The sequence below is a fragment of the Coregonus lavaretus genome, assembly GCF_964263955.1.
Source record: "Coregonus lavaretus genome assembly, chromosome: 2".
NCBI classification, from domain to species: domain Eukaryota; kingdom Metazoa; phylum Chordata; class Actinopteri; order Salmoniformes; family Salmonidae; genus Coregonus; species Coregonus lavaretus.
In genome coordinates this window covers 27,342,180-27,354,857 of record NC_139989.1, presented here as the reverse complement: position 1 = coordinate 27,354,857, position 12,678 = coordinate 27,342,180, and the positions used below count along the sequence as shown (strand labels likewise).

At 42.7% G+C, this 12,678-nt stretch overlaps 1 protein-coding gene across 1 annotated transcript in view; it reads left to right on the top strand.

The window, feature by feature from the left end:
* The window catches only part of LOC311103009 (supervillin-like), a gene marked incomplete at its 5' end in the record, with an annotated part of 110,015 nt that overhangs the window by 46,342 nt on the left and 50,995 nt on the right, over nt 1–12,678 (top strand). The window contains 6 exons of the mRNA XM_084144504.1: nt 3,805–3,937; nt 8,465–8,512; nt 9,475–9,533; nt 10,861–10,975; nt 11,740–11,914; nt 12,581–12,673. Coding sequence (XP_084000630.1) covers nt 3,805–3,937; nt 8,465–8,512; nt 9,475–9,533; nt 10,861–10,975; nt 11,740–11,914; nt 12,581–12,673 — 623 coding nt within the window. The remainder of the gene's footprint in view (nt 1–3,804; nt 3,938–8,464; nt 8,513–9,474; nt 9,534–10,860; nt 10,976–11,739; nt 11,915–12,580; nt 12,674–12,678) is intronic.

The window sequence follows — 12,678 nt, the reverse complement described above, 5'->3', positions numbered from 1 at the left end:
ACCAGTAGCTACCCGCTAGCTAGTCCAGGTAGTGGGTTAGCTAGCCTCGTGCTTCACCGGGCTCAGCCTAATACAATACTTACCTACAATACTTACATACAATAACCTACTATAACTACAATAACCTACGATAACTACCTACGATAACTACCTACAATACCTAACTACAATCTAACTACATAGTTTAAGCTTTACTCGACACCATATAAGCCATATAAGCCAAGCTTACCTCCCGCCAGAGAGAGACACAACCTCACCCAACGACTTCCAGCGAGCATTCCATGCGAGAAATTGCCAAGAAACTGAAGATGTCGTATAACACTGTGTACTACTCCCTTCACAGAACAGCGCAAACTGGCTCGGTGTGCAATAATAGTGTTTAACATGATTTTTGAATGACTACCTCATCTCTGTAACACACACATACAATTATCTGTAAGGTCCCTCAGTTGAGCAGTACATTTCAAACACAGGTTCAACCACAAAGACCAGGGAGGTTTTCCAATGCTTCGTAAAGGGCACATATGGGTAGATGGGTAAAAATTTAAAAAAGCAGACATTGAATAGCCCTTTGAGCATGGTGAAGTTATTAATAATACTTTGGATGGTGTATCAACACACCCAAAAGCTACAGGTGTCCTTCCTCACTCAGTTGCCGGAGAGGAAGGAAACCGCTCAGGGATTTCACAATGAGGCCAATGGTGAATTTAAAGCAGTTACAGAGTTCAATGGCTGTGATAGGAGAAAGCTGAGGATGGATCAATAACATTGTAGTTACTCCACAATACTAACCTAATTGACCGAGTGAAAAGAAGGAAGATATTCCGAAACATGCATCCTGTTTGCAACAAGGCACTAAAGTAATGTGTCAAAGCAATTCACTTTATGTCCTGATTACGAAGTGTTACGTTTGGGGCAAATCCAATACAACACATTACTGAGTACCGCTCTCCATATTTTCAAGCACAGTAGTGGCAGCATCATGTAATGGGTATGCTTGTAATTGTTAAGGACTGGAGTTTTTCAGGATAAAAAATGAACGGAATGGAGCTAAGCACAGGCAGAATCCTAGAGGAAAATCTGGCTCAGTCTGCTTTCCACCAGACACTGGGAGATGAATTCACCTTTCAGCAGGACAAAAACCTTAAACAAAAGGCAGAATCTACACTGGAGTTGCTTACAAAGAAGACAGTGAATGTTCCTGAGTGGCCGAGTTACCACTTTGACTCAAATCTACTTGAAAATCTATGGCAAGACCTGAACATGGTTGAGCTTGAAGAATTGTAAAAAATAATAATGGGCAAATGTTGCACAATCCAGGTGTGGAAAGCTCTTAGAGACTTACCCAGAAAGACGTCCACACCGATCTCGGCAGACAATTTCTCTATGGACCTCGCTTTGTGCACAGGGGCATTGTCAAAGTTGGAAGCACAGAATCGTCTAGAATGTCATTGTATGCTGTATCATTAAGATTTCCCTTCACTGGAACTAAGGGGCCTCGCCCGAACCATGAAAAACATTATTCCTCCTCCACCAAACGTTACAGTTGGCACTATGCATTGGGACAGGTAGCATTCTCCTGGCATCCGCCAAATCCAGATTTGGCCGTCGGACTGCCAGATGGAAAAGCGTGATTTATCACTCCAGAGAACGTGTTTCTACTGCTCTAGTCTGATCTGTTTATTCTCAGCACTGTTCTGTGAGTCTGTGTCCCAAATGCCACTCTATTCCATATACAGGTAAAAGTCAGTAAATTAGAATATTTTGAAAAACTTGATTTATTTCAGTAATTGCATTCAAAAGGTGTAACTTGTACATTATATTTATTCATTGCACACAGACTGATGCATTCAAATGTTTATTTCATTTAATTTTGATGATTTGAAGTGGCAACAAATGAAAATCCAAAATTCCGTGTGTCACAAAATTAGAATATTACTTAAGGCTAATACAAAAAAGGGATTTTTTAGAAATGTTGGCCAACTGAAAAGTATGAAAATGAAAAATATGAGCATGTACAATACTCAATACTTGGTTGGAGCTCCTTTTGCCTCAATTACTGCATTAATGCGGCGTGGCATGGAGTCGATGAGTTTCTGGCACTGCTCAGGTGTTATGAGAGCCCAGGTTGCTCTGATAGTGGCCTTCAACTCTTCTGCGTTGTTGGGTCTGGCATTCTGCATCTTCCTTTTCACAATACCCCACAGATTTTCTATGGGGCTAAGGTCAGGGGAGTTGGCTGGCCAATTTAGAACAGAAATACCATGGTCCGTAAACCAGGCACGGGTAGATTTTGCGCTGTGTGCAGGCGCCAAGTCCTGTTGGAACCTGAAATCTCCATCTCCATAGAGCAGGTCAGCAGCAGGAAGCATGAAGTGCTCTAAAACTTGCTGGTAGACGGCTGCGTTGACCCTTGATCTCAGGAAACAGAGTGGACCGACACCAGCAGATGACATGGCACCCCAAACCATCACTGATGGTGGAAACTTTACACTAGACTTCAGGCAACGTGGATCCTGTGCCTCTCCTGTCTTCCTCCAGACTCTGGGACCTCGATTTCCAAAGGAAATGCAAAATTTGCTTTCGTCAGAAAACATGACTTTAGACCACTCAGCAGCAGTCCAGCTCTTTTTTTCCTTAGCCCAGGTGAGACGCTTTTCGCGCTGTTTCTTGGTCAACAGTGGCTTGACACGAGGTATGCGGCAGTTGAAACCCATGTCTTTCAAGCGTCTCTTGGTGGTGGATCTTGAAGCCCTGACTCCAGCAGCTGTCCACTCCTTGTGAATCTCCCCCACATTTTTGAATGGTTTTTTTTTCACAATCTTGACTAGGGCGCGGTGATCCCTATCGCTTGTACACTTTTTCTGACCACAGTTTTTCCTTCCCTTTGCCTCTCTATTAATGTGTTTGGACACAGAGCTCTGAGAACAGCCTGCCTCTTCTGCAATAACCTTTTGTGTCTTTCCCTCCTTGTGCAATGTGTCGATGGTCGCCTTTTGGACAGCTGTCAAATCTGAAGTCTTCCCCATGTTTGTGTAGGCTTCAGAACTGGACTGAGAGACCATTTAAAGCCCTTTGCAGGTGTTTTGAGTTAATCAGCTGATTATTTTGTGGCACCAGGTGTCTTCAAAATGTAACCCTTACACAATATTCTAATTTTGTGACACACGGAATTTTGGATTTTCATTTGTTGCCACTTCAAATCATCAAAATTAAATGAAATAAACATTTGAATGCATCAGTCTGTGTGCAATGAATAAATATAATGTACAAGTTACACCTTTTGAATGCAATTACTGAAATAAATCAAGTTTTTCAAAATATTCTAATTTACTGACTTTTACCTGTATAGTGCTCTACTTTTGATTGCGTTACTGGTCAAAAGTAGTTCACTATATAGGGAATAGTTTGTCATTTCACACTTTTGGAGGAAACGCACTCAACCCAAACATTCAGTCGTTTAAGCATCCAGACCATCCCAACGCTCTTGTTGGCTCCTTGTAGAATAGGAGCAAGATTCCAAATTCTAAATAATGGACCTAGTTTGTAGAGTGACGGTCTAGGTTCTAACTTTATGACTGAGCTGAGACCATATGGGGAAAGCTTTAGCTATGGCTAGCCAGAGCTCTATCGTCCATCTCTCCAGCTCTCTCACAGCTTGTTGTCATTGATCCAATTTACCTTTATTGGACAGATGGCTCAAAGAATCCACTGTGCATGCTGTATTACATGTGTCTTAGTGTTGTACAACCATGGCCCCTTGGCAGAACAAAGACTGACATCTCTCTCTCTCTCCCCCCCCAGGCTGGCCCTGTTGAAGAAGAGTGGCGAGGAGGACTGGAGGAACAGGATTAATAGGAAGCAGGACGTGGTGCAGGTGGCCGTGTCAGAACGTCACGCTCAGCTATGGGAGGTGGAGCAGAGCTTCAAGAAGAAGGTAACCTGACTCACTACTGTATATACTGTATGGTACGCTCCTTTATCAACAGAAAACTATACCCCTACTAAAGACTCAACACAAGCACATGGTTAAAGTCTTTTGGCTGACAATTTTATGTAATGAAAAAGTCAATCAGGCAGTTTTTAAGGCATATTTTGTGGGAAATCACAAACACCTTAATTTGCTGCGTACTTTTCTAATCAAGTAATCCCAAAAGGGGAAATTGTAAGAACATTTGCCTACATTAATCCTATTGTCATGTGAAGATGTTGTCGCTTCATTCAGTTATCGCCTTTAGACACCTTTATTTTTGGTTCATTGACACAAGTTAAAGTACAATTGTTGGTTTAATATGAACTCATTGTAAATGCATATCAAGACAAAGTTGTGGATGTCTCTAAACAGAGGGGTTGTGTATTGTCATCGATATTGTGTGTGTCTTTTCCTTTTCATCTCTGTCATGTTAGAATAATTTATAAAGCATGCTTCTTATCATGCTTATAAGCTTCTTGAGGCCAGAATTGCTGTGCATATCTTAAACTGCACTTACTCTCAAATATGATAGTCATTGGTGGTTATTTTGATTTTGGAAACGAGTAGTAGGCCTATATCAGTAGTACTGTATTTACACTGTTTTACCATATTCTGTAATCCTAAATTCGTTGTCTAAATTGCTAGCTCACCATATGTGTATTCTGAAGACATTGTACGGTTGTTTCCAAGTAAATGTAATACTAAGAAGACCAGATTAAGGTTGACATCATTTCCTTAAATCCAGTATTCTGGTCAAGATAACTTCCTGAGCAATATAAGGAATTGTATTAATTGATATACATATCTGTTGTGGTTTTGCACATTTATTTGGCAAACATACAGTGAGGGAAATAAGTATTTGATCCCCTGCTGATTTCGTATGTTTGCCCACTGACAAAGACATGATCAGTCTATAATTTTAATGGTAGGTTTATTTGAACAGCGAGAGACAAAATAACAACAAAAAAATCCAGAAAAACGCCTGTCAAAAATGTTATAAATTGATTTGCATTTTAATGAGGGAAATAAGTATTTGACCCCTCTGCAAAACATGACTTAGTACTTGGTGGCAAAACCCCTGTTGGCAATCACAGAGGTCAGACGTTTCTTGTAGTTGGCTACGAGGTTTGCACACATCTCAGGAGGGATTTTGTTCCACTCCTCTTTGCAGATCTTCTCCAAGTCATTAAGGTTTCGAGGCTGACGTTTGGCAACTCGAATCTTCAGCTCCCTCCACATATTTTCTATGCGATTAAGGTCTGGAGACTGGCTAGGCCACTCCAGGACCTTAATGTGCTTCTTCTTGAGCCACTCCTTTGTTGCCTTGGCCGTGTGTTTTGGGTCATTGTCATGCTGGAATACCCATCCACAACACATTTTCAATGTCCTGGCTGAGGGAAGGAGGTTCTCACCCAAGATTTGACGGTACATGGCCCCGTCCATCGTCCCTTTGATGCGGTGAAGTTGTCCTGTCCCCTTAGCAGAAAAACACCCCCAAAGCATAATGTTTCCACCTCCATGTTTGACGGTGGGGATGGTGTTCTTGGGGTCATAGGCAGCATTCCTCCTCCTCCAAACACGGCGAGTTGAGTTGATGCCAAAGAGCTCCATTTTGGTCTCATCTGACCACAACACTTTCACCCAGTTCTCCTCTGAATCATTCAGATGTTCATTGGCAAACTTCAGACGGGCCTGTATATGTGCTTTCTTTAGCAGGGGGACCTTGCGGGCGCTGCAGGATTTCAGTCCTTCACGGCGTAGTGTGTTACCAATTGTTTTCTTGGTGACTATGGTCCCAGCTGCCTTGAGATCATTGACAAGATCCTCCCGTGTAGTTCTGGGCTGATTCCTCACCGTTCTCATGATCATTGCAACTCCACGAGGTGAGATCTTGCGTGGAGGCCCAGGCCGAGGGAGATTGACAGTTATTTTATGTTTCTTCCATTTGCGAATAATTGCACCAACTGTTGTCACCTTCTCACCAAGCTGCTTGGCGATGGTCTTGTAGCCCATTCCAGCCTTGTGTAGGTCTACAATCTTGTCCCTGACATCCTTGGAGAGCTCTTTGGTCTTGGCCATGGTGGAGAGTTTGGAATCTGATTGATTGATTGCTTCTGTGGACAGGTGTCTTTTATACAGGTAACAAGCTGATATTAGGAGCACTCCCGTTAAGAGTGTGCTCCTAATCTCACCTGGGAGCCAGAAATCTTTCTGATTGAGAGGGGGTCAAATACATATTTCCCTCATTAAAATGCAAATCAATTTGTAACATTTTTGACATGTGTTTTTCTGGATTTTTTTGTTGTTATTCTGTCTCTCACTGTTCAAATAAACCTACCATTAAAATTATAGACTGATCATTTATTTGTCAGTGGGCAAACGTACAAAATCAGCAGGGGATCAAATATTTTTTTCCCTCACTGTACATGAAATGTAGTATATGAATCTAATGCATGTTTGTTGTCATTTCTGTCTCTTGTCTTTAGCCTGCAATAACCAGGCTTGTTCTATGTCATTTCTCCTATTCTATCCATTTATCTTCCTTCCGTTTGCATGTCTTTTTTTCATTCAAAATAAACCTTTATTTCAATCTCTGCATGCGCACTGTAGTTATGTTTCGTTGCATGAGAGTTAAATGGTGTGGGGTGATTTTTACACTTACCTCTCTGTTTAGAACTATTCACAACCTCGCCTATTCTCTGTCCTTCCACCGAAGCGGAAATACCATATTTTGTTTTGGCTCACCAATCCAATTTTGTTGTTGCTTTGTCACTAATTTATTTTTTTACAGTACGGGTGTAATTGACATAACTGAATGAAAACATTCCTCGGTGTTCCACATGCGGTAACCTCTGCCGAGTCCCCAACAACCGGATGTTCCGGTTTTCAGGGGAAATGGAAAGAGCACCTGTGAAGCGACTTCCGCTTTTGGACGTTAACAAGGCGACACTCCATCTTAACTCCTCCTCCACATTTACTGGATTGGTTGAACAGTGCAGAAGAGAACCTCCCCCGACAGTTTATTTTCTTCTTGTCAAGACCAGTATATAGGGGAACTAGTTTTAGGCGCTTCTTTTACGCCTACTACGATAGGTTACACATGCGATGACAGCTGCCATTTGTCAAGTTATGACAGCCTCTGAAGATTTTGCAATAAACTTGATTGATTTTCCCCCTCATGAAACCAAAAGGAGGCTGTTGTCAGGCCTGGTTCCGTATTCATCATGTGTCTTAGAGTAGGAGTGCTCTTTTAGAATCAGTTTTCCCTTTAAATCATAATGAATGAGATTACATGGACAGGGCGGGGGGGTATATGGGACTCTGACCCTAGGTCGACACTCCTACGCTAAGACGCTTTATGAATATGGACCCTGATCTTTTAACTCTGTAGATTAAACTAAGAACACTGAGGAAATTAAAAGTATAAAGTCAGGATCAAAGAACAATGAAGAACAGTGAATCAACTGAAATAAGCCAGTTTTTTAGGGCTTCAAAGGAGGTCAAGGATGGATGTTTTTGTTTTCAGTCTCTTTTTCTATCCTCCCATTCAGCCTGGCTAGGGAGCTCAATCAAGACCATTTCCTTCTGACATCAAAGGAGATGTACTGTAGCCTACAGTACAGTAGGAATTAGAGATAAGAAAATGCAACCCCTTTATGAGATTATATTCTAGGATGTCATTGTCCATGCTTATTAAGAGTTTAAACTACACTGAATCATTGCTTAAAATGTTAAAGGTAGCTCACAGCAACTTCAGGCACTCAACTGAAAGTAAAAAAAGTGGTTTGGTTTCCTAAAAACATTGTTTAAATGAGAGTTTCCCAACCTAGGGGGCATCCCCCATATGGTGTATGTGTATGCATCTTGATTTTATATATATATGCAATTGTTTATACCGTACTAAAATGATGGATAAGTATACAATGCTTTAGGCTAAAAACAAGCAGTAAAATTGAGGAAGACTCAACTCTGCACATGGGAGTCAAAGAAGTTGGACTTTGCTTGGGAAGTGACTCTGTCGCTATCAATTGATCTACTCACTTTCTCTAAAAGAGTATGTATAATTAAATTAAGTGTTCATATAAATTATCATAAAACATATTTGGTAGTGGAATAACATTTGGGGAAATCAGCTCTAGACTTTATTTTCTTCATCTTCGTACCTAAAATATGTAATTAAACTTGTTAAACTACGTAGAATTGCATGAAATGAGCTTCAAAACATTTTCTTAGGTCCCTTGAATGAAACAAAATAAAACTGGTGTTGTATTTAATATATGGGGAAAGAAGGGAGCCCTGGGGGAAAAAAGTTTGGGAACCCCTGGTTTAGATCACACCTGACAGAATATAGCTTGTATTTCGAAGTCAACATCTCAATAGTCAGTTAAGGTTTATAGGGTGCTGAGGGAGAGAGGTTGACGTTTTAGCTTAGTCTCAGCCATGCGGATGACAAGAACACTTGTCCTTTTTCTCCTGGCTGTGTTTCTTTAGGAAGAAGGGATGCTGATTAATGAGTTGGCTGTGTCTGATCAGCTCTGGGTAAGACCAGTGTGTTAGTGGGGAACCTAACACATACCCTGGTGTGTTGGTGGTGTTTTATACACAGTAGTATTGATGCTTGAGGGGTCAAGGCACTAATGACAGTGGTGTGGTCTGCGTAGGGTTGCAAAATTCCGTTAACTTTCCCATGTTTTCCAGAAATCCTGGTTGGAGGATTCCTGGATTTCCTGCTTATTCCCACCTGATTCTGGGAATCTTCCAACTTGGGTTTCTTGAAAAACCTGGGAATTTTGGGAAAGTGTCCAGAAATGTGCAACCCTATCAGTGTTTTAATTTATTACCATGGTGATGGTGTGTTGTCATGTTTACACTGTGTGTTACCTGCTCTAATTCAGTCCTACTGCTTATCAGATGTCATTACTGTGGTTGTTGCTGTAGCTTCGTCTCAAGGCTTTTTGTGTAAAGTGGTGATGGCATGGGTTGCATCCCACCTATTCCCTATAAAGTGCTTTGTGTAGTCCCGTGTAGCTCAGTTGGTAGAGCATGGCGCTTGCAATGCCAGGGTTGTGGGTTCGATTCCCACGGGAGTCCGGTATGAAAAAAAATATGTATGCACTCACTAACTGTAAGTCGCTCTGGATAAGAGCGTCTGCTAAATGACTAAAATGTAACAGGGTGCCAGTTGTGCGGCAGCCTTGGTTTCAGGTGTGACGCTGAAACCAATTCACCAGGTCGTAGTCCCTGTCTATACAGCCATTTAAATCCAGACTCATAAACTGCATGACATTGATTGTGTTGGATGAAGGTGTGCATGTGCGTGCAGGCTGACAACAATCCACATTTACAAACCACTGTCAAAGTACAGTTGCATATGCAGCTCTATAAAATATTGGGTTGGAGGTATCCCGGTTTTTCCATCTACTGTTTATTCCCCTCTGTCATTGATTCTGTCTGTCTGTCCGTTTGACCTGTCTGTGTCTTCCATGGCCCTCCCTCCGTAGGAGCCCGTCTTTACCACCACTTCCTCTCCTCCTGATCTCCCTGACAATGATATTAATCAGTGTCTTGATCAGAACAGCCAGGTGAGATCATGCATCCAGTTTGATAGCCTGCATACTATAGCCAGCCTGCATAGCCTACCTACCTGCCTTATGGGCTGCTTTTAAAGCCTCCATGCTTTATACAGTTAGTGTTATTGAGTAATAATGTGCTTAGTATCTACACCAAAGATCATGCATGTCTCTGTAGGCTTTGCATGGTAAGCTCATCTACTATATGGATGCATATTATTCACTATATCTGTTACTGTATACTCTCCCAAAAAAAGCCCAGGCCTGTTTTCTGCTGTGAGCTCTTGTGTTAAATCTGCTACCCTGCAGTTCTAGAAGGTCTCTATAGTTGTCCTTACTCCTAAAATGCTAGCCATATGTCTGGAGGCATTGTAATGATGTTGCTCTGCTGCTGCTCTCCCTGTCCTACCGTCACAGCACAATTCTGAGGCAACTTTTTTTCAGGGCCTATTAAAAACATGCCTTCTCTCCCCAAGCCTAGTTATGTCAATGAAGAGCATGGTTATTTATAAGCTATTTTAAACTGGGTGGTTCAAGCCCTGAATGCTGATTGGCTGACAGCTGTGGTATATCAGACCGTATACCCCGGGTATGACAAAACATTTATTTTTACTGCTCTAATTAAGTTGGTACCAGTTTATAATAGCAGTAAGGCACCTCGGGGGTTTGTGGTATATGGCCAATATACCACGGCTAAAGACTGTATCCAGGCACTCCACGTTGCGTCGTGCTTAAGAACATCCCTTAGCAGTGGTATATTGGCCATTTACCACACCGCCTCGTGCCTTATTGCTTAACTATAGATTTGACGCTCAGTGCTTCAAGAGCTTTGGTTCTATGCATCTGTAGCTTTAACGGTACATAGCTTTGTCGCGTGATAGGTGTGACGCTACATAGCTTTGACGCTCTATGGTGTTGGTGAGATTGGGCTCCCGAGTGGCGCAGCGTTCTAAGGCACTGCATCTCAGTGCCTCAGTGCCGTCACAACAGACCCCCTGGTTCGATTCCAGGCTGTATCACAACCGGCCGTGATTGGGAGTCACATAGGGCGGTGCACAATTGGCCCAGCGTCGTCCGGGTTTGGCCGGTGTAGGCCGTCATTGTAAATAAGAATTTGTTCTTAACTGACTTGCCTAGTTAAATAAAGGTAAAACAAAGATTAAATGTCACACCTTCTGGCTAGGCTTCCACCTAGGCTGCATCCTCTCCTCTCGGTCCTTCACTCTTTCCTCTCATTTCACCCTCTCTTCTTTCCTTCCTCTGCCCTTCCTTTCCTCCACCCATTACCCATCTTCCCGGTCATGTGAAGGCTACCAGTCCCCCTATGTCCAGAGTCAACAGCCCCCACTTGTCTGGAAACTTCAGCCCCCCCTTGTCCAGAGTGACCAGTGCCTCCCTGGTTAGGGATGAGAGGCACCCGTGGAGAAGGAAGGTGAACCCTTCACCCACTCCAATAGTCCAACAGTCACTCACTCACAGATATATAGGCCTACTGTCACACATATAGGCCTACTGCAGCGCTACTCATAGGCTTACAGTGCAGCTTTGATGTTGGCTACAGAATTCGAGTGTGTCTGTGTGTGTACTCATGGGAATTAACTTGTTGTGGATGTTTATATTTGTGTGGTTGCTTTCGTTTTGTGCTCGTCCTGACATGGTCATCCAACTCCCACACTCTGCTTCATTCTGTCATGTGATTGGGTTCTCTTTCATTCAATGAACTGTAAACAAATATTTTGCATTCATTTCATCCCATACACTATACATTTTTTCACTTCTCTTTGTCAAACCAGTCAATTCATATGATATTGAAGGCACTTTTGTTAAGGGTAGTCTGTAGATATGCTAGAGTAGACACAAGGCATTTTTGTTATGGGGAGATCTATGGGTATGCCGGGTATTATTGATGTTGTTCAGTGGTGTGCTACATTAAGTGAAAGGTGATTATAGTTAGTACCACACCACAACCGCACAGACATTTCCATCTTCAAAGTTCTGAAAGTTTCACCTCACTGAATACACCTTGGGGGTGTGTCCCAAATGGCATCCTATTCCATATGTAGTGTACTGCTGTTGACCAGGGTCCATCAAAAATAGTGCACTATAGGTAATAGGCTGCCATTTAGGACACAGACAATGTTTCATATCACTGAATACACCCCGGGTCTCCCTATCCCCATCTCTGTGTTCTCCTAGCAGAGGATGGGAGGAGGTGAGGAGACTACGGAAAACCAGAGCCAGCGTATAGAGATGTCCATCCATGAGAGGAAGCAGTTGATCGTGGCCCGAGAGGAGGCCTGGAAGTCCAAGGGCCACGGGGCAGCTAACGACTCCACACAGTTCACTGTGGCCGCACGCATGATCAAGAAAGGTCAGGGATCATCTAATGCACACACGCATGCACGGGCACACATGCGCAAAAACACACATTTTTACACACGCATCCGAGCTCACACAGAGCCAGGTTTTGTGTCAGTCAGTGAATAAGTGGTCTTCAGTTTTAATTCACAATTCATTTACACTCATTCCATATAATCCTGCAGTTCGTTTAGGCAGCCAGTGAATATAATTCTCCCTCCAGCCTTCCCAGACCCTCCCAGCTCCCATAGAGTAGCAGCAGTCACCGTGTGTATTTCACTCGGGCAGAAAATTATATAATTGGTCTCCTATTATCCAATTAGCTGTAGTACAGAGGGTCTTGGCGGTTCCTGGTTCAGTCAGGTTTACTGCTGAGTGAGATTAAGGGTGACATGGTAGATTACTGTCAGAAATGGAGAGGGGGGGTAGAACACAAACACTGACTGACAGACAGTTACTGTTACAGTACTACTGTTGCTGCTGGGTGGGTGGCTAGCCTATCGCTACAGTAGCTCAAACACAATATATATCAGTCTGTAAAATAGAAGGAGCTGCAGCATGACTTACATTACAGTAGTTCATTAACGTTATGCCCTAACTTCTCAATTCTCTTCTGTTGTTCCATGTAGTGGAACATCCAATTATATTGTTAATATCTGTCCATCTGTGTGTGTTTCAGGTCTGGTTTCTCCTTCTGCTCTCTTCAACCCTGTAACGTCTCTCTCTGCCAAACCCAAGAACACCACTCCTGCCATCTCCAAGCCCCTGGAAGGTCAG